The sequence below is a fragment of the Salvia hispanica genome, chromosome 3, assembly GCF_029641045.1.
Source record: "Salvia hispanica isolate PSC_SH4W2 chromosome 3, Shi_PSC_v1, whole genome shotgun sequence".
In the NCBI taxonomy this organism is placed as follows: domain Eukaryota; kingdom Viridiplantae; phylum Streptophyta; class Magnoliopsida; order Lamiales; family Lamiaceae; genus Salvia; species Salvia hispanica.
The window spans coordinates 7729336-7749988 of NC_142694.1; the positions used below are offsets into that span (position 1 = coordinate 7729336).

Sequence of the window (20653 nt, forward strand, 5' to 3'; positions counted from 1 at the left end):
AGGCCAAAAATTAGGATACATTATGAGAAAATCAAACTTTTATCGAAGAGAAGCAAATGAAGGACTTTCAAAAAAATTCTCATAATCGAGAATTAATTTTTTATTTTCTACATGTCAGATTATGAATTAGTGACTGCAGTCAATTCTAAAAAAAAATACCAATTGGGTCGAACTTTCCAGCATGCTCACCGCCTTAATACGACATGCTCTACCGTTGAGCACACATATGATCACATTGAATAGCACGACATTGTGGATGAGGCCCTAACTTGTAATAATACAAGGTGTCAATAATATTTTATATGTGCCAAACTTTTTTTTGGCAACTTTTAATTGTTATAGTGTTACTTATTTGTATATTAATTTGGTTGTCTTTATAATAGAGATCTACGGTGCAAACTTCAAATTCTAAATAAATGCATGTTCTAATTTCAACAGTAGCCTCAACCTAAATACAGATACCTTCTATTTGCATCTTCTCTTAATATTAATTACTATTAAAAAAATAAATAGGATTAATTGAGAATATAGAAAAAAACCTCTGTTAGGTTGTTTCCCTTTATTTCTTTGATATAAACAGGGGGGGAAATGTAGAAATCTTGTGTGTATAATTGGAGTATGAGTTTGTACATATACAATTTGTGAGCTGAGATATGATCAATATCTGCAAGGCACATCCCAAATATAAATTCCCACCTTTGCTTTGCTTTCACTTGTTCTGTAATGCTAACATACCGACGAAAGCAAAAACGCGGCAACCTGCACCAGTAGCTATAAGGAGCGATATACAAAGAGCCCAGTCGTGCAAATTGTAGCCCGTTTTGAGCAGTGCACCACACCGTTGTATGAGCCACACACCGTGGTAGCTGCAAGCGGAATTTATGGCTTCAGTGATCAAACATTTTATTTGAGTGTAGTATGTTGCATGATGCCGATGACGATGATGATTTGAAGCACGTACCTCTTAGCGTTCGAGACTATGAATGCTTCTAAAGCCCAGCTTGGATAACACATTCTTGTCAAAATCTTGATAAATTGGCTGTCTTTGGGTTGAGTTGAGAGGAGAGTCAGAACTACTGGTAGAAGCACAGAGCACTGCAAATTTGATAGGCTAAAATCATGAGCATATTGAAGTGGAATAAGTAGCATTGTTGAGTGAGAGTGTTGATCATCACCAGCTGAGATGGACCGGGTTCTAGGAAGATTGCCAACGTGAAAGCTACACCCGTCACACAGTAAACGAGGCAAAGCAAGACGATGTAGTTGTCTAGGAAGGTTGATCTTGGATTGCTGAAGAAGTAGAACATGGAGAGGTACACCAATGGCTTGATAAGTGTGTTGAAATGGTCTATTGTGTCCTTGGCCACAAAATGTGCAAGGCTGCTGATGCCCGAAGCTCGTTCCCTCTTGTACTGCAGCTTGTCCAGAGAGAACGTTCTCAGAGCCGCGATCTTGCACAGCAGGGCTGAAGAGTGAAACACAAATATGACTAAAACCACAAATATCAGGAAATGAATTTCAAAAAGTATTGGTGTTTTCCAACTCACAAGTAGCTATAACAGTGTAGGTGTAACCAGGAGCGCCAAAGTTTTCATCTCCTGATTTAGCAATGAGACCCATAAAAGCACCGGCAAGCAACAGTATGAGATAGTCTATGGCTTGGATTCTAGCTTCTCGAAGGCGTTGCTTGGCCACCCTGCACAAGGTAATAAACATGATCACAAACTGCGCGATTAAGACCAAAGAATCGAAGGGTGTGAGAGTGTTCTCATTGTATACCTTGCAAGGAAGTGTCGATACTGTGCAATAATTGATGGAGTTTGCCTCCTAGACAAGTCGTTCGGCTTCAAGAAGGTGTTGCCTACTACATCAAGCAGTGCTTCTACTCTGTATTTCAGATTATGCAAGAACTCTAGATTTTCTTGATTTCTTGAGTTGGCATAGTTTGCAGGCAGACCAACGCCAGAGATGGTCCGTTGCATGTCTGGTGGAACGGGATAGCCTTTGTGGAGCATCCATCTAAGGGGAAGCTCTTCATAGGTTACACCAGTGCTGGTGTGAGGCTTCACCATTCCTTCCAAAACATCTATGAAGTAGTCTGGTGGATTGATGCGGTCGGGAACATTGATACCAAGGCCTGCAAAGTAATCCTCGACATCCCTAACTGCCCCATGGTAGGCAGTGAGGCCCCCCTTAGCTAGAAGTATCAAGTCATCAAACATGTTGAACAAGGAATAGCTGCAAAAAACCAGAAGCCCATTTCATGTCTCTCCTCTTGAAACGTTGAAACAAACACTCTGTTGCTAGAGGTTTACCTTGGCTGGTGGACAACTGCGCATATGTTCACGCCTTCAAGAGCTTCGCGTTTGAGAGCTCTGAGAAGGAGCTGAGATGAGGAGCTGTCCAATCCAGAGGTTGGTTCGTCTAGGAACAAGAGTGAAGGTTCCACCACTAGCTCCAACCCCACATTCACGCGCTTCCTCTGCCCTCCAGAGATGCCTCGTTTCTCCACAGTGCCAACCAAGGAGCTCCGCACTGGCTGCAGCCCGAGGGATTCAATGACTCTTTCAACAATAAGTACTTTTTCTACTTTTGGCAGAACTGCTGAAAGTCTTCAAGCAATTTGCTATTAGCCATTTGATGTGATGTTGAGCCATGTAACATTTTTAAGGCATGTAAGTAAATGCATTTCTCACCTGCAATTGGCACTAAACCAGATATTCTCTTCCACTGTTAAATTCCCATGAACAACATCATCCTGTGGCACAAATCCAACGATCTTTTTGTACGAGCGTATTGACTCCACCTCCCCATTTATCAGAACCAAGCCAGCTACCGAGCATCCAACTGTTTTCCCGGCCAGGGCTGAGAGCATGGTCGTCTTTCCTGCCCCAGATGGCCCCATAACAGCAGTGATCCGACCAGGCAGTATTTCTCCATTGGCAGACCTTAAAAGACGTAGCTTTTTCTGTTTCAACGTCACTGTAAGATCTCTGAATGCGATCTCAATTGTAGGCCTTCTCCTCACCTCACTAACCATAGTCATTGAACTCACTCCAGAGACAGCTCTCTCCCTTTCGATTTGAGAATAAGCGTACTTGAAAATTTGAGTATTTGTCCTAATATGTTTCACCTTAACCTCATTCTGGTCCACACCTCCAGTTTCTGGATCCACGTGTTCAAAACTATCAGGAAACTCTTCGATTTCCCGTTCTTGAGGATAAGCTGCTTCTACTCCAGACACATCACTAAGCTGCAGATCATTAGGTACGATGATATTTTTACGTGAAAATGAATGGGAAATCTCGGCTGCTCTCCTTCTGATAGTCTCCACTGCAGCAAGCCATCTTGCTTGTGCTCGAGCACTTTCCTTCATGCTCTTCACTGCAGTCTCCCTTGATCTGGCATACCTCCTTTCCCTGATTGTGATGACTTTCCCGTAACAGTTGTAGAAGACGAATAGCATGACGCTGATACCAACCTACACGAACACAGATGCTCAATCTATCAGCTATGTCAATCTTGTAAACCTTTCTAATCAAAGGCGAAAAGGAAATCGTGCAGAGGAAACGTACAATCAACATGCATCCATATTGGCTTATATTCTGCCTCGTTGTGTTGGCATTGCATGATGTCAATCTGTAGCATCCTGCGATTAGCCCTCACTATTAGATTGATGAAGCTGCACGAACACATATTTTGTTCAAGAAAACCAAGGGACTTACGAGTCTCAGAAGTGGATCCCATACGGCAGTAGTGCCTGAGGTTGAGAGACAAGGAACGACAGCATCAACAACACGATCACTCAAATCAGAGGCAGATTAAGAAACACAAGGTAGTGTGATGGGGTGAAAAGGAATGAAATTGGAGACACCTGCTAGAACAAGGGATTTTTTGTGTGTTGGTTGGACAATAGGAGCCTGCAGAGCAAAACATGGAACCGCCTCTGCTAACATCCGCCCAGATATTAGCCCCTCCACACGTATGATTTGGCAGCCCGAGAGGCAACTGGTACATATATCTACAGACCAACAACATTAAACACAATACGTAAGATATGCATCAAGACAGTGCAAAAGTATTTGGCACTGCAACAACACACAAAACCCATAGTATCGATGCAATGATATACGTACTAATACATAGAAACTGTATGCTCAAACTACTGATTAAGTATGCAACAAAAATCAGATATGTAGTGATATCATAAGGCACCTAAGATAAGAGATGCATCAGCACAATGCATAAGCATTTGACACAGCAACAACACAAGCCATATATATCAAGAAAGGCAACACACAAACCAGTTATGCAGTGATGATGATGCATAAACTATGTAGTATCAGAGATGGTGAGCTTACGGGTCGCATAATCCAGTCAAGGCATTGTGAACCCCCTGGGGGCAGTGAGCACCCAACGGACAAGCTGTAAAAATGCCAAACACTATACACCTTCAGTTCAGTCAAGAAAACTTTGGACTTTATATTGTTCTTATTAAAATATTAGATCCAAAGTTGCAAAGGCCATCTATTTCTTTTATAGTTCAACTTCCTTTGCAATAGAAAAATCATCCCACAGGCCACAAACAAGAGACTACATACACCTTAGCCACCAAGAAAACTTAAACAAAAAATTTTGAACAATCAAAATATACATTTGAAATGACATCAGTATAACAAACTTGAAATATTATTGCAAAAAAAAAGTAGAAATATTACGTATCATGCATGTGAGGCCCTGAGGGCAGAAGAAGCCCTCGCAGCAAGGCTGACAGTTGTTAGTTCGGGCCGGAATTTGCTGGGATTGTGTGAGAGTGGGAGGCTGATTGGTGCCAAGAGTGCAAGCCCATCCAGGTTCGCAGCCCGAAACCCAAGTGGTCGAATTGCAGTTGATGTTTGGTTTGAGGAAGGAAGCTGCTGATCTTGTGTTAGCAATGAAGTTTGTGAAGTAGAATTTCAGCTCTGCTGCTGAGCATAATCTCTGTGCCAAATCACCTATATGTTTTACATAAAAAAAAACCAAATTCATAATATGTTGGGTTAAAATTACAACTCAAAAAAATATAATTACCAATTGTTTCAGTTTTAGTTTTAGACATGACTTTTGCTGAGGTACAACCACATTATTTTATAACTTCATTAAATTCAGAATCATATTAGAATTCGTGTATAGTCCTTATAAAAAGGGAGGGTATCAGTAAATAAATCCCTTCTTTATGTGTATCAAAATAATCATTAAAATTAAGTATTTTGTTATGAGCATATATTTATATTTAGAAGTGGCGTTTAATTACCTTGAGTTAGAGTAATGCATTTGGACAAGAAATCCAAATTAGAAGAATAGTTAAAAGATTTATTCCACTCCTCTTCCCTGCAGTATCAGGAGCTTCCTTGCTCAGACTTTATTATGCAGCATGTATATATATGAAGAAGAGAAAGGGAGAGATAGAGAATTGGTTACGGGTCAGTGACACAAAAAGTGGCCTTGTGAGCCATCTGCGTGTGTATAAGATTAGACGTGACGGTGGAGACACGGAGGTTGGCTAACTCCGTCAACCGCTTCATGACCGTTGGATCACTAGTGTTGAAATCATCATTTTCTTGGCCCTCAACCAACACCATTAGAATCATCACCAAAATACACACCTCTTTTACCCTTAACCACCCCATTTTCCTTTGCTGCAAATTCATCACTACATAATACTCTCATCTCTAGATTTCTGTACGTCTCTGTGTGTATTGTGGGAAGAAGGTGTGTAACAGTGTATTAATACGCAAATACTGCAAGAATGTGTTAGTTGATGACCGTTCTGGTTAGCCTTTTATTTTATCATTATACATTATTCTGTCTCTGCCTCGACCTTTTATTTAATCATCAACTATCCATTTAACTTTAACATGACACAAGTTTACACCAAAAAATATAAGGAAAATCAAATATGCACGAGACTTGCGAGAGTTGGCATTTTAAATGTGTCGACTAATTCAACAGTCAATTCATATATCCATGTTTTTACAATATATAATTAACATATTATCACACTAGTTCAAACTTCCAAACTATATAAGCAAAGTATTTTCAGCTGATCAGATCAACTAGGGCAAATTCAATGTTTTATTTTCTATGTATATCACGGAATTAATTTTATTTTCGATGCAATCTTTTCCTTCTCTCTTAGTACTATTAGATCTTATATACATTGACTTATTATTAGTTGTAGCTAGGTAAACAAATAAAGAATTGACGTGATCTCAAGAACCTGAAATTTCCTAGAAAAGCCATTATTAACAGAAATATTCAAACTAATTATATCATAAACTTTATTTGTTCTGTTGCATACGAGTCTTGACACCTTAAGAAATTCATAGTTCTAGTTTTGTTTTAATTTGAAAAATTAAATAAAACACTACAACAAAAATTTGTACTAGTAATGGCATAAATTTTGTTGAATTATTATACTAATAATATCACAATATAAAATCGTGACACGCTATAATTGAGTAAGTAGCTGTTATGCGTGTCACAAAAATAACTAAAGACATTTTTCTAAATTCCGATCTTGAATGAATACCAATTAGTACTCCTATATATATACTACAAAGCACTCCAAAATTCACACCATGGCTCAGGCATGATGCAGCCAGCTCTCTCAAACAAGTGGACACCAGCAATGTACAGTGAAGAGCGTAGGCTAACCAGATGCAGGATTTGCTTCTCTGGAAAGTTGGCTCCGGTGTTGGAACCTGAACCCAGGGTTGGAGTCGGGATCATGTTTTGGGAGATTTGCTACTAATCCCAATGTTAAAATTTACCTTGAAAAACTTTACTTCTTCTGGAAAGTTACCATGCCAATGAAAGCAATGACCCGGAAAGCTGCACCGCACATGATCAAGAACGACAGGCGGAGAGCCCAGTGATTTGCGTTGTAGCCATATTTCAGCAGCGCCCCACAGCGTGTTAGCAACCACACCCCATAGTACCTGCAAATCGAGCATAAACTATAAGCTTGGTTTAAATGCACAAAATAAGTCTAAAAGTTATCTTGAAATGGAAAAGAATGTTCGGTTTGCAACCATCTAGTCCTCAAGAATTCGATGCATATCCACAAGAAAAAGTGACACCATTAATCTCTCGTTCATCCAAGGACGTCTGCATAGGTTTTAACAGCTAGACAAGTAGATGATGTTGCAAGGTGTCTTACCGCTCAGCATTTGCTAGGACGAATGCTTCCAGAGCCCACTTCGGATAGCAGAAGTTCGCTATGTCTTTGACAATGTTGGTTGCGTTCACTTGAGTCGAAATGAGGGTCAGCACCACAGGAAGTAGCACTGAGCACTGCAGGAATTAAGAGAGGGGTCAGACGGTCAGTACTATCATGATGAGAGGAACTCGAATTAATAGAAACTAGTAAGAAAAGGCCTCATTACCAGCTGAGAAGGACCAGGTTCGAGAAATATTGCCAGTGCATATGCAATACCAGTTACACAGTAGACGAGGCACAGCAAGACAACATAGTTGAATGCAAAGGATGACCGTGGATTGCTGAAGAAGTAAAACATTGAGAGATAGACAACGGGTTTTATGATCGTATTGAACATGTCAATGGTATCTTTGGACACAAAATGGGCTAGGCTGCTTATGCCGGAAGCACTTTCCCTCCAGTATTGTAACTTGTCCTGAGAAAACGACCTCAAAGCCGCGACCTTGCAAAGGAGAGCTGAAATCGGCAAGTCAGATACACAAAATTCTAAGTCAACAACCAAAATTCTTATTCCCTAATAATAGATGAAGTACTATTAGGATTGGTACAAGAAACAGAGGATTCGTGACTTACAAACACCAATAATCGTATATGTATAAGCACCAAAACCGAAGGTTTCATCATTCGCTTTGGTGAGCGAGCCCAAGCAGGCCCCAGCAATCAACAGGATCAGATAATCTATTGCTTGTGTTTTTGCCTCTCGCAGTCGCTGCTTACCAACACTGTGATTTTAAATAGATAGAAAACGAGTGTGAATTCCATGGAGATAAAAATTGACATTTTACGGAACCAACTTGGAGCTATTAAACAGCAGATTGTAAGACTTTTGGAGATTTTTATACCGAGCAACGAAGTACTTGTACTGCAGGAGAACACTTGGGGTTCTTCGGTAGGATAAGTCTATAGACCTCAGGAAGTTGTGCCTTATCGCATCACGCTTCCTCTCCACATTCGCTTTAACATCTTGCCATACTTCCCCAGCAAAGGAATGTTCCTCCCCGACAGAATTGTCAAAGTCATGACTATGATCATTAATGTCGATAGCAGGCATAGCAGATCCAGCAGTAGCACTAGTTCTCATATCCAGAGGAATAGGATAACCTTTATGTTGCATCCACCTAACCGGAAGTTCAGTGTAACTTACGCCAGAATTTGAGCTTGTTTTAACCATCCCCTCCAAAATGTCGATATAGTAGTCTGGAGGATTAACACGCTCTGGAGCAACGATGCCAAGACCACAAAAATACTCTTCGACCCTTTTCACTGGTCCATGATAGACAGTGAGGCCTCCCTTTGCTAGAAGAATCAAATCATCAAATGCCCGAAACAATGTGTAGCTGCATTAAAAGAAATAATTTCTAAATTAGCAAGGAAAGTTTTGAACTCCACTTGGTAATCAAACGGGATAGTTCTTCTACCACTACGTAAAAAGATAAAACTATTACTCGATGAAGGTATATTGTTACCTTGGTTGGTGGACAACCATGCAAATATTCACCCCTTCCAGTGCTTCCCGCCTTAATGCTCGAAGAAGTAGTTGGGAAGACGAGCTATCCAGCCCAGAGGTGGGTTCGTCCAAGAACAACAATGACGGTTCCATCACCAACTCTATGCCAACATTCACACGTTTCCTCTGGCCTCCAGAGATACCTCGTTTCTCCACAGTTCCAACCAAGGAACCACGTATTCCCTGCAACCCCAAGGAGTCAATGACCCTTTCAACGATAAGAACCTTGTCCGGCTTTGGTAAATCTGCAGATAGTCTTCAAAATTTTAAAATGTAAATGCAATTAATATAGAATTTCATCTGTCAATTGGTCTAACAGTAAAACGAGAGAGTAAAAATATAAAACCATAACATGATGAAGAGATGCATCTAAGGATTTGAAGATTTTATCAGTCTGCATTTAAATAGGAATACATATTTGGAATCAATCATAAAGAAGAGCTCTTATTTACCTGCATCGTGCACTAAACCATAGATTTTCCTCCACGGTCAAATTTCCGTGTACAATATCATCTTGTGGCACGAAACCAATGATTCTCCTATAGCAGTGGATAGAAACTGACTTTCCATTCACTAAAATCATGCCATTAACCATGCATCCAACTGCTTTTCCAGCCAGAGCAGAAAGAAAAGTTGTCTTCCCAGCTCCCGATGGGCCCATGATAGCGGTTATGCGGCCAGGTTTTATCTTCCCAGTGACACATCTTAAAAGAGTTTTACGTTTTCCTTTGAGACTAACATTTAGGTCTCTGAAAGCAATCTCGATCAGCGGCCTTTTCCTGGTCTCACTGCTTGTTGCCATTGAAATCACTCCCGAGAAGGTGAGGTTCTTGTTTTGTTGTTGCTGAGCTTTCTCTCTCTCAAGTTGTGAATATGCATATTTGAAAATCTGACTGTGAGTATGAATTTCTTTCTCTTTTGGAATTTTCTTCTTGGTGTTTTTATTCATATGGTCAGAACCAGAAACATCGAAACTACTATAGATATCTTCATTTTCGTGTGGCATGTCCAACAAATGGCTGTCTTCCGTTCTCTTCCTTTCAGGTTGAGCGTTCGACAGCTCGGAGCCATCTGATGTTTCACTGTCTAAGTCATTCAATATTTTAACTTGATCCTGATTTGGCACGGTCTTCCTAGAGAATTTTCCAGAAAGTTGAGAGCTTAATTCAATGGCATGCTTTTTAGCAGCTTCTTTTGCCACTTTCCACCTCGCTCGTGCTTGTGTTTTCTCCTTCACGGTTCTTGCAGCTGCTTCCCTCGATTTGGCATATCTCCTTTCTCGTGTAGTAATAATTTGGTCGGAGCAATTGTATATGATTAGTAGAAGAGTACTTAATGCAGCCTGCAAAAAAAGCTGGTCATGTCAGAGACACCAAGCACTTATTTGGAATACGATGCAGAAGAAAACAGAAGTTGCTGACAAAGGATGATGAGGGATATGCGCAAAACCAAAGAAAAGGCGCCTAGTTCTTGTATGCAAAGAAGACTTACGATAAGCATAACTCCATATGCATGAATATTTTGACTCTCTGATTTTGAATTACACGTAGTCAACCTGAAGCACCCTGTATATTTAGCATTCAAGACATACAAATCAATGGTTATGATCTCAAACGACAGAGGCATGAAGAGAGGTATAATGATACTGCACACATTCAATTGGTCTATCAAGGAACTTACGCTTCTCATCAGTAGATCCCTTTGGACAGTAATTCCTGAAAATTTGGGAACCAATGCATTAGCATTATAAAGATAACAGTCAGCTTTGTGGATCCAAAGTGAGAATATAAAAGTGTCTGGGACAGAATATGAGTACCCATCGCTACATGGCAATTGCTCGATACTCGTTGGACAATAAGAACCAGCAGAGCAGAAAACCTCACTGTTCGTGCGAGCATCCGCCCACATGTTTGCGCCACCACAAGTATGATTCGGTGTAGCTGCTGGAAGTTTGTACTTGTATCTGAAGAGATCTTAGAAAAAATATGTAATGCATCCGGCATAGGAGAGAACTACGATCATAGAAGAAGAATAATCAAGAATTCAACTTACGGGTCACATCTGCCTGTCGTGGCATTAAATGTAGCAAGTGGGCAATAGGAACCAAGCGGGCAGGCTACAAAGTCCAACAATTATATGTTAGTTTATATGATAACGGATCTGTGATCCAATGTATATCTTAGTGCTATATGCATGCTCCCAATAGATTAAACAAAAGAAATAACACAATGATGCAAAGGCAGAGAGATGCTAAGATCAACTGATTTTCCTATTAAGAAGCTAATGATTGGATCTGTGAATACACAAACACATGGCGTATAGATGTGAAACTGGCAAACAAATAGGCAACTAAAAGACTCTCAGACTCACGCATCATGCATGTGAGGCCTTGAGGGCAAAAGAAGCCCTCGCAACATGTATCACAGTCAGAGCCTCTAGGTGGTATATCTCGCGAATTCTTTAGGTCAACCGGATCATCGTTGTCTAGGCCACATGCCCATCCCGGCTCACACCCTGCCACCCAATGGGAGGAATTGCAGTTCCTGTTAAGCTTCAGGGAATCCCCTCCACTTTTCAAGTTGCTAAAATAGATTTCAGCTTCAGCTGCTGTGCAGAAGCGTCGAGTAGCATCTGTCATTGGACACCGAGACATCAAAAGACAAAACTACGATGTAATACTACATTACTACTACAAATTATACAGACCAGACCAATAAGCATCCTGGATACTTGTAAGAAATCTTATATTAGATCACAAATTGAGTGAGGCTTGACTAGTAAACAAAAGCAAAGATGATTTTACTTTGTTCACTAAAGTAATGAGTTTTTAGCAGCATGAATTCATGAATTCAGAACTAAATCCCTACCCCTCCAAATCCTCCTTTTTTATGAACATATGCTCACATTCAAATCTCTCTGAGACTCGGTCAACTAACAAGAGACAGCTACAAATACCAAAAAGGGATCATAGATACTATCCCAGCAAATCTTATGGAATCTAGTGTCCGTAGCAATAAAATGGAGTACTAGAAAAGTAAAAAAAGAAAGAAATAAACATTATATCCAAATTACTCATTTTCTTGAAAGGAAACAAAGTTGAAGGGAAAGTACCTCCGGTTTTGGCGATGCAAGCGGTCAAAAAGCTCAAATCCGACGAAAAATTGAAAGCTGTATTCCATTCACGTTCCCTTCAAGATAAAGTAGAATAAAGTGAAAAACTAGCAGCAAAATCCACAGAAGGAAGACCCATTTTTTTCTGCATTTCTTCTCAAAGAAAAAAAAAAGCAAGAAAGAAGAAGATGGGGAAAAGGGAATACTTATTCCGGATGCAAAAGCTATAATCTTGAACGAGTTTGCTGGAGAGGAGAGCGGAGGTGAGATTATCAAGATTGCCGTAAGCTAGCTGTGTGGGAGATCCAAACGAGGGAGGAGTGAATTGGCAGTGCACGAAGGTGGACGGAAAGATGAATGTGAGTGTGACAATGCAGATGAATTTGGAGCAGCAACGATGGTTGAAGCTCATTCTTGTCGACAATCCAACAATTATGAAATTTGGGAGCCAAACCAAATGCGGATTCTTTGTGAAAGGATAAATGTAATGACGCAGAAGTGGGAAGCAGCTGCAGCCTGCAGAGATGTTTAGATGTTGATTGTGTGTGGCCTGCACATACGGCAATTGATTTGACTACTGCATATTTTATTAGTAGCAACTCCATTGACACACAACTTCATAAATGAGTATAATGATTATCTCTTCCTCCACTTTACTAGACAATTTCTGTGCACTAATTTAATAACTATATAAAAAAAATAAAGGGGAAAGGATAAAAAATTCAATGACGATACAAAAGGTGCAAATTTCAGAAATCTAATTTTAAGATTATTCCAAGAGAAATGTATAGTATTTTAGAGATGATAAAAGTATAGAATAATAACATTGACAAGGAGTAGATGATTTCGTTATACAGTTTTTTTTTCCTTTAATATATTTTAAAGAAGATTAATAATTTCGTCTTATTAATTGAAGGATAACTAAATTGTTAGTTTATCGTCTAGTACATCATACAATCATAGATTGTGTTGATTATATTAATAAAAAATTGCATCATTAGATGGGTAATCCACTTCTATATGCTAAACACAATATTACAAATTGAAAATACGGAGATATAGATTTAATAATAATTTAGATTAATATCATTGTGAATTTGTCGAAAATCATCACGCAGATTGCGTACATTTTATTTACCAAAAAAATTGCGCATTTAGCTTGGTATGAAAATGATCAATACAAAAATTGATCCTAATACATCATTATATAGGTCATATATATTATAAAATTCATATTTGAGGTCGTGTAAGATCATTTTATGTCATCTTTACTATAATTACGTAAAATAAGCTTACGATGACCTAAACATGATCTTTGTATGCTTAGTCCTATGTTTTTTCATTAAGAATGTGTTTTATATAGATTAAAACCATAGTTTGGTAATCCACCTCTATGTACTACTAGACACAATATTACAAACTGAAAATAAGAAGATATATATTTTATTATAATTTGGATTTGGATAAAAATCAATAATCAATTTGTTAAGAAGATCCACATCACGAAAATCATCGCTGAATTTGTCAAAAATCATCATACAAATTGTGTACATTTTATAACAAACTATTTGCATCTTTTCACTTGTTAATCCACCATTATATACTACTACTAAACACAATAGTACAAACTGAAAATACGAAGATATGGATTTAATTATACTTCGGAGAACAAATTAATAATCATCTTATTAAGAACATCCACATTATGAGCATCTTGGTTGAAATTGTCAAAAATCATAGACATAGTCAATGTGTCCATGTGCATATGCCAAATGGAGGCGACTTCCCTGTGCATTCACTAACTAAGATAGATGCATCATGCATTTGTCCCTATTGCTAAGCCATTTTGGAAAATGGAATTTTGTTTATTTAAAAATAGTTTTATTTTTTAATTGTGAGAAGGAATTTGGAAAGCGAAACCAATCGACTTTATGCGATGATGTTGAAGTGCATTTGCCCTAATTTTTGGGTAACTCCTTCATAGATTTTTTCAAAAGGATGACTGACTTAAATTTGCATATTATTAGGCGCAAGCTCAATTCGATAATTAATAGAAGTAGTAATATATCTTATTTTGTGGAAGTTCGGTATTCATCAACAAAAGATAATTACATCCTTAATTTTTTTAAGTCCTTAGACATGCATAAACAAAAAATGTGTATCCGGCCCCACATTTGAACCCGGTAATAAAATTCAAATGGCCCATAACTAAAAAAGTGAGCGTATACTAAATAATTGGCCCAATTATCAAAATTCAAATTGTTCATCAATGAATAATGTTGGGCCTTACTGAATGGACTTCCACGGTATTACTAACTCAGTAGAAAAGTATATTCAGAATATGGATAGTTCATTTTCCAAAAAAAGAACTACAGTTATGTTTCTATTTAAGATATAATAAATCGAAATTACTAATTAATACCAACAACCAAAAAATGTAAAAAGTTAGGTATTTTCTGAATATTTGCAAAGCCATAATGATCATTTTTCTCAAAATCATTGCCTTGATGCCTTCTACAATTTTTGAAATCCATTAAAATACGTGTATATAGTCGTTAATACTATTTATGAAGACTTTGACTATGTTACTCATATTGTGATTATGATATTGATTTTTATTTTTATAGCGCGTAGAAATTAATTTGGATGTATAATTGTCAACTCATTAAAATTGACGGATAAATAATTGCAAGCTACTAGTATCTTTTAATTTCTTTTGAGGTCAATCGTTCCCAATATGCATTCATATAATGACTCAAATTAAAACTCAAAACATTTAGTTTATCTCTAATACTACTACTAATTAATTCTTATAATACGAAAAAAAAGCCTTGAAACGTGGGGGCTTGTAACCCTGCCGCGTAAAATGCCCGACTGTGATAAAAGAAATTTGGCATATTTAAAATCAAGAAATTGACATATTTTGAGGTACTACGAATGAAATCAATATATAAGTATTTGATTGCTACAAAACTGACATTTGTGCATTGTTTGTCAATGCTTATCTAAATAATATAATTATAACATACGGATATTAATTTGAGTGGCTTAATTTTCAGCGCGAACAAAGAAAGTGATAAATGTGTTGTTTTGGCCAAAAATGTCAAAAAAGGAAAAATAAATTGAAAATGATAGAATGAAAAGGAAGAAAAAACAAATACTCTCTAGATAAAAGGTACATGTGGTTATTAACAATTGAGCCCTTTTCATATTTGATCGTTAATGTGAATTTAGTTTAAACTAAATCGACTCAATTAAAAATATGTTAGCGAATCTTTTTAATTAGTCAAAATTGTATTGTGACAAATATGGACAGCAATTTGCCAGCATTCTAATCCGCAATTGAGAAATAATTAGAACATATATATGGGTTAGTCAACTATGTCAGAAAAATTCTGTGGAAATTTGTCTTCTTTTTATCACTAATAATCCATTCTTTTGATTGAATTAGGAGGAAAATGTCAACCTATTAATTAAAATGTAAATGATGTTTAACACTTTTGAATTAATTAATTACCGAATTGAGAATCAAAGTGTCAACGTTTGCTTGGCCACATCGTTACTAAACCCACATTAATCTGTCCTAAATAATAGTACTTGATAAATCAAAATATTTAGCGTTAGTTAGAGTAGTATATATGATATACTGTCAAATGCATTAATATTGCAATTTAATAGGAATGAACTTAAAAAATTGAAGCACCTATGTAATTATGCGTCATTGTAATCGTCCTACGTTACATTTTAAAAATTCCAATTGATTCATTCCAGCTAAAGAGTGAAATGTTATTCATTTATCAATCAATCGATACACAATTTTAATTAAGTCAAACTCGATTTCGTAAAAAACCAAGTATTTTCCGAATGTCAAAGCTGGAAAGAAAAACAAATACCTGACCCATGGAATTGGTTTAGTGAAATTATGTAGAAAAAGATGCAATCTTTATAGGTAATGAATATTCAAAATGTTTAACCAATTTTAGCCCATGTCCAAGTAGTACACCATTGATGCACTTCTTTTGTTTGCAAATTCAGTTGTTGCTTGGTGTGAAAATGGCAATTCACATTCACATGACTCCATCTTCAACCAAATCAATTCCTTCCACATAAAGCAAAGCCCTGCCGTCTCAAATCATGGTCCCAAAACAAGAAAAAAGAAGAATCTTTTTTTATTTGTCTTTCTCCAAAGTCTTGTTTTAAAATTTTAATGTTCCATGATTCATCACTCCTTGATGCAATGTTGTTATCAATGGGGGTATGGAAGTTGGTGAGCAAAACTCCAGCTGCCTACCATTGACTTCCCCCACAGATCATGGCATCCTCGTTGCCACACATGCATTTTTCTTTTTAATCCCTTTTCATTTTTGGACACACCCACAAAATATTCCATTACAAAAATCACACAGATATTGCTGCTTTGTCTCTTACAGGTGAGCTGACTCTCTCCAAACTCACAATCTTTACTTCTTCTGGTTGTTCATCAATTTCCATCTCTATAGATATGGGTTTTGATTTTCTTGATGTTTTTTTATATCATTAGTCTCATGATTTGAAATTGTGGTAACTAAGCAAAGAGGGTTTGTAAGAAAAGTTATGTTAGTGATGATTCTTGTGTGAATTCTTTGTCATGATTGTTAATGAATGATATAGCTCCCCATGCTTATAGACTATAGTAAGAAAAGTTATGTCTATGTTTTGACTCAATTATATATGTGTGTGTTCTGTTTTTTGTTATGCAATTCTTGTGTAGGCAATTGATGAAATGGCTATTTTGTTATGCAATTCTTGATATACCTATATATGTAGGCAATCAAGAAATATGTATGTTTATTTATCTAAACTTACTAGGATTTTGACCCCAGCTTTGATCTGTTGAAGAACATGAGGTGTTTTCACTTCTCCGATGGTTATAAAACCGATGAGCCACGGACCACCAAGTCCGGGTCAGGCGTCTCATCAACGTCCACATCCACAGATCTTGATGTGAGGAAGCTAGGGTCGGAGAACGTATCAGACATAAGCAACGCGTCATCATCTGCTAAGATCTCGTTCGCTAGTCTGTCCCAAAAGCATAGCAACCTTAGGGTGTTCACGTTCGCAGAGCTGAAGACTGCAACGAAGAGCTTCAGCCGCGCTCTCATGCTTGGAGAGGGCGGGTTTGGGCCCGTGTATAGAGGCGTCTTGAGGGAGAAGGCGGATTCAAATAAACGCGTTGACATTGCTGTTAAACAGCTCAGCAGCAGAGGATTACAGGCAAGCCTATCTTCTTCTAACACTATTGCATTGAGGTTTGTTTGAGACTCATCAAAATGATAATACTTTGTAGTGAAATCATGATCTAATTCTTCGCATTCTTATTGTCGTTGATCATGATAATATGATACCTTAAAGACGTTGATTTATGATCATTCGTGTAGGGGCACAAGGAGTGGGTGACGGAAGTGAATGTGCTTGGCATTGTTGATCACCCGAATCTTGTGAAGCTAATAGGCTACTGTGCTGAAGATGACGAGAGAGGGATCCAGCGCCTTCTGGTGTACGAATACATGCCAAATCGTAGCGTGCAAGATCATATATCAAGTCGGTTTCATGCACCTCTGCCGTGGGCAACTAGGCTAAAAGTGGCACAGGATGCTGCAAAAGGACTAGCATATCTTCATGAGGGCATGGAAATTCAGGTATAACTACTTTCTCTCTGTCGAAATTCGCCTCAACGCTTATCACGGCTAGCTTCATAAAGAGATGGCTTTTTTGTGTAGATTATCTTCAGAGATTTCAAGTCTTCAAACATTCTCTTGGATGAGCAATGGAATGCTAAGCTCTCGGATTTCGGCTTGGCCAAATTAGGCCCTGCTGATGGATTAAGTCATGTCTCTACTGCTGTATGCCCTCTCTCTCGACGAGTTATATATTTTTATAGTTTTTTTATTGTGCGTGGGTTGGCATAGTGGTAGTCTGGTTAATGTCGTTATGCCAAAGGTCTTATGTTGGAGTCCACTGTTGCAAGACCTTTGTTTTGCACTTTTGCTGATGCATTTAAATATGATCTCCAACAGGTTGTGGGGACAGTGGGATATGCTGCGCCGGAGTACATCCAGACGGGGCGCCTCACGGCCAAGAGCGACGTCTGGAGCTACGGGATATTCCTGTACGAGCTCATTACCGGGAGGCGCCCCTTTGACAGGAATAAGCCGAAGGACGAGCAGAAGCTCTTGGACTGGGTGAGGCCGCACCTCTCGGACATGAAGAAGTTCGAACAGATCCTAGACCCTCGTCTCAACGGGAAGTATGACGCCAAGTCGGCTCAGAGGCTCGCGGCCATTGCCAACCGGTGTCTGATCAGGCACCCCAAAAACCGGCCTAGAATGAGCGACGTCGTAGAGATGGTTAACCATGTTGTCAAAGGGATGAGCAGCCAGACCCCGGACGCCTCAGTCGAGTGCGCCATTCTGGCGCCGGACGAGGAGGGATCGTTGCAAGAGCGTTGGAAGAGGAGGATTCTTGAGCACATCAAGGGAGATCACAAGTGCTTGGGTTGGAAATCAAGGAGGAGAGGAGTAGCAAGTGAAGATATTTGAAGTTTTTTTTTTGAGTTTGTGTGAAAAGGATCATAAAGCAGGGGACATTTCTTAGTTTAAAAATTTTCATTTGAATTAAGTTTTGGCTTTCAAACTGTAAATAATAAATGTGATATATGCTTGTACAAATCTTTCATTACTAATCTACGTTTTGACTCGGACCCACAGTTTCTTACACAAATTAATCAAACCTATAACCTGTTAACAGAATTGTTTCGAATTATACATAGTTAAAAATTTAAAATTCATTAATGACTAAAGTCAAACGTATTTTTATCGAGTTAGTGACTTAATTATATATCTAATTATTCTAATTAATCTAATTAATTTAGTATTAAAATTTGTAAAATATATTTAACTTATTAATTCATGGTTCAATCAGTCGGACCACCCTATTTGTTGATAGGGTCTGAACACTAGAGTGTATAATTTTTTATCGATATACCTTCGTAGTAGTACACAATGTCTTTCATCATATGGAGTATGATAATAATATAGGACCTGCGATTTCAAGTCACTTTGACACATAACGGTTTTAGCATCACCGGCATCTACTACTAGAACCGCATCATGAAAGCATAGATTAAACCAAATAAAACTATACGTAAGAATATAATAATCTTTTAAATTTTATTTTTCTAATATGTTGTATTTGATCCATTTAGAGTATCCACAATGGATGCCCGAGCTCACGTCCGATCGCCCGAGATCGGGCTCGGACGTCGTCGGGCGCGCCCTACGACGACTGAGTGATCATTCGTCCTGCTCTCGAGCCCGATCGGGCATCCACTACACCCTCGCGTCCGAACCCGATCTATGCATTTTTTTGCCTTTTTTTTAATTCTTGAAACCCTAATTAAACCCAATACAAAATTAAGGCCTAAAACAGAAACATGTTATAGGGAGACCCCCGTTCGGCTAGCGGCAAACTATACGGATTCAAGGCATATCAATAGTAATTTTTTTAGCTAAATATGATGTAGTTTTTTTTTTAATTAAGTAATGTAGTTTTTTTTTTTTGCATTTGTAGCGTTTAATATAATATATTTTGATATTATAGTAATTAAAAATAAAATTTAAAAAATAATATTAAAATTAAAATAAAAAATGAATAATAAATAGGACATCCACTAGAGTTCCATCATTACAGAAAGATAAAATATGCTGATGTAACAACCACTAGGACATCCACTAGAGCTCCCGTTGTGACATGTAGCACCATCCCTTAATTAATTTCGGAATAGTTACGTATATCTCTCAGCTGATAATCACAATCTTTCACTCATTTTACGCAGTCCATCAATTAATTTACGTAAAGTAATTTATTGAGACCTTTTCCCAATCTATAATGCGCAATCTTTCACTCATTTTGCAATTTTAAGATACAGCGGCTAAAGTACAATTTGTTATTTAAAAAAAAAAAATTGTATCGTGTAATCTTTTGATTCCAAATAATATATTATGATTAAGAATTAACGTTTTAGTTAAAATTAAACAGTTAAATATGTTTTGACTAATAGTAGTAACTTAATTAGAATAGCCAAATTAATACTATTAAAAAAATATTTTTTACTTATAATATTTTTCAAAGGGAAGTACGTAACTGCGACTAAATAATTGAATCATCACAAACTAATAAAATTGTCATAAAATACATTTCATGGCTTTGAATTGATTCTATCTCGTTTCCGGCCCTGTTTAATATTTTTTTGATACATGGTAGGTAATTGGATTTTTGATCCGAGAAAAAAAGAATTCTTTATCTTTAAGGAATCAAACAACTTTATCAATCAATTTAAAGCTCATAAGTCACTCATATCAACATCACATATTTTTACACTTGGAAATATTTGAGTACTCCACGCCTTCATTAGTAACAACGTGGAGATCAATATGTGATGTTGCCTTCTTATTACACTTTACAATATTAATATTATACTACTACACAAATGTTATGCTACACATTTTATGTAAGCATCATCTCCAAATATATTTTTTAGTTCAATTTTAATATCTTCAAAATTAATACTAATATTGTTAATTTTAAATTATAAGTTGTATATTGACTCTCTAACATATCATCGCTATTACTACTAATTTTTAATGTTCTTTAATTTTCGCACTTTAATATTCCCCTGGAAAAGAAAAACAATTACTATAAAATTCATTTACATATTTGTCAATGTCGATTACTCG

General features: G+C 37.5%; 3 protein-coding genes across 6 annotated transcripts; 1 reads left to right on the forward strand and 2 right to left on the reverse strand.

The window, feature by feature from the left end:
* Nucleotides 1-528: 528 nt before the first annotated feature.
* On the reverse strand, nucleotides 529-5669 carry LOC125209143 (ABC transporter G family member 24-like). Of its 2 annotated transcripts, XM_089069238.1 has the most exons (15): nucleotides 5461-5669; nucleotides 5294-5370; nucleotides 4719-4994; nucleotides 4362-4425; nucleotides 3875-4021; nucleotides 3726-3760; nucleotides 3576-3649; nucleotides 3286-3481; nucleotides 2697-3234; nucleotides 2316-2612; nucleotides 1780-2238; nucleotides 1548-1696; nucleotides 1176-1465; nucleotides 962-1095; nucleotides 529-866 (listed from the first exon to the last, which is right to left on the reverse strand). In XM_089069238.1, the coding sequence occupies exons 1-15, from the start codon at nucleotides 5667-5669 to the stop codon at nucleotides 710-712; spliced, it is 3102 nt and encodes a 1033-aa protein (XP_088925364.1). In that variant the 3' UTR covers nucleotides 529-709. The 2 variants fall into 2 exon arrangements, with proteins under 2 accessions (XP_088925364.1, XP_047964710.2); XM_048108753.2 differs by having other exon boundaries at nucleotides 2697-3481.
* Nucleotides 5670-6431: 762 nt separating this feature from the next.
* Nucleotides 6432-12514, reverse strand: LOC125213335 (ABC transporter G family member 24-like). Of its 2 annotated transcripts, XM_048113821.2 has the most exons (15): nucleotides 12086-12514; nucleotides 11880-11956; nucleotides 11139-11399; nucleotides 10821-10884; nucleotides 10585-10731; nucleotides 10449-10483; nucleotides 10260-10333; nucleotides 9221-10110; nucleotides 8728-9024; nucleotides 8104-8598; nucleotides 7835-7983; nucleotides 7428-7717; nucleotides 7202-7335; nucleotides 6813-6980; nucleotides 6432-6743 (listed from the first exon to the last, which is right to left on the reverse strand). In XM_048113821.2, the coding sequence occupies exons 1-14, from the start codon at nucleotides 12289-12291 to the stop codon at nucleotides 6824-6826; spliced, it is 3276 nt and encodes a 1091-aa protein (XP_047969778.1). In that variant the 5' UTR covers nucleotides 12292-12514; the 3' UTR covers nucleotides 6432-6743; nucleotides 6813-6823. The 2 variants fall into 2 exon arrangements, with proteins under 2 accessions (XP_047969778.1, XP_047969777.1); XM_048113820.2 differs by having other exon boundaries at nucleotides 6432-6980.
* A 3502-nt stretch (nucleotides 12515-16016) lies between these two features.
* On the forward strand, nucleotides 16017-18620 carry LOC125213336 (serine/threonine-protein kinase PCRK1-like). 2 transcript variants are annotated; one of them, XM_048113822.2, is made up of 5 exons: nucleotides 16017-16309; nucleotides 16742-17132; nucleotides 17297-17557; nucleotides 17639-17761; nucleotides 17936-18620. In XM_048113822.2, the coding sequence occupies exons 1-5, from the start codon at nucleotides 16137-16139 to the stop codon at nucleotides 18455-18457; spliced, it is 1470 nt and encodes a 489-aa protein (XP_047969779.1). In that variant the 5' UTR covers nucleotides 16017-16136; the 3' UTR covers nucleotides 18458-18620. The 2 variants fall into 2 exon arrangements, with proteins under 2 accessions (XP_047969779.1, XP_047969782.1); XM_048113825.2 differs by having other exon boundaries at nucleotides 16176-16309; nucleotides 16758-17132.
* The last annotated feature ends 2033 nt before the right edge of the window (nucleotides 18621-20653 follow it).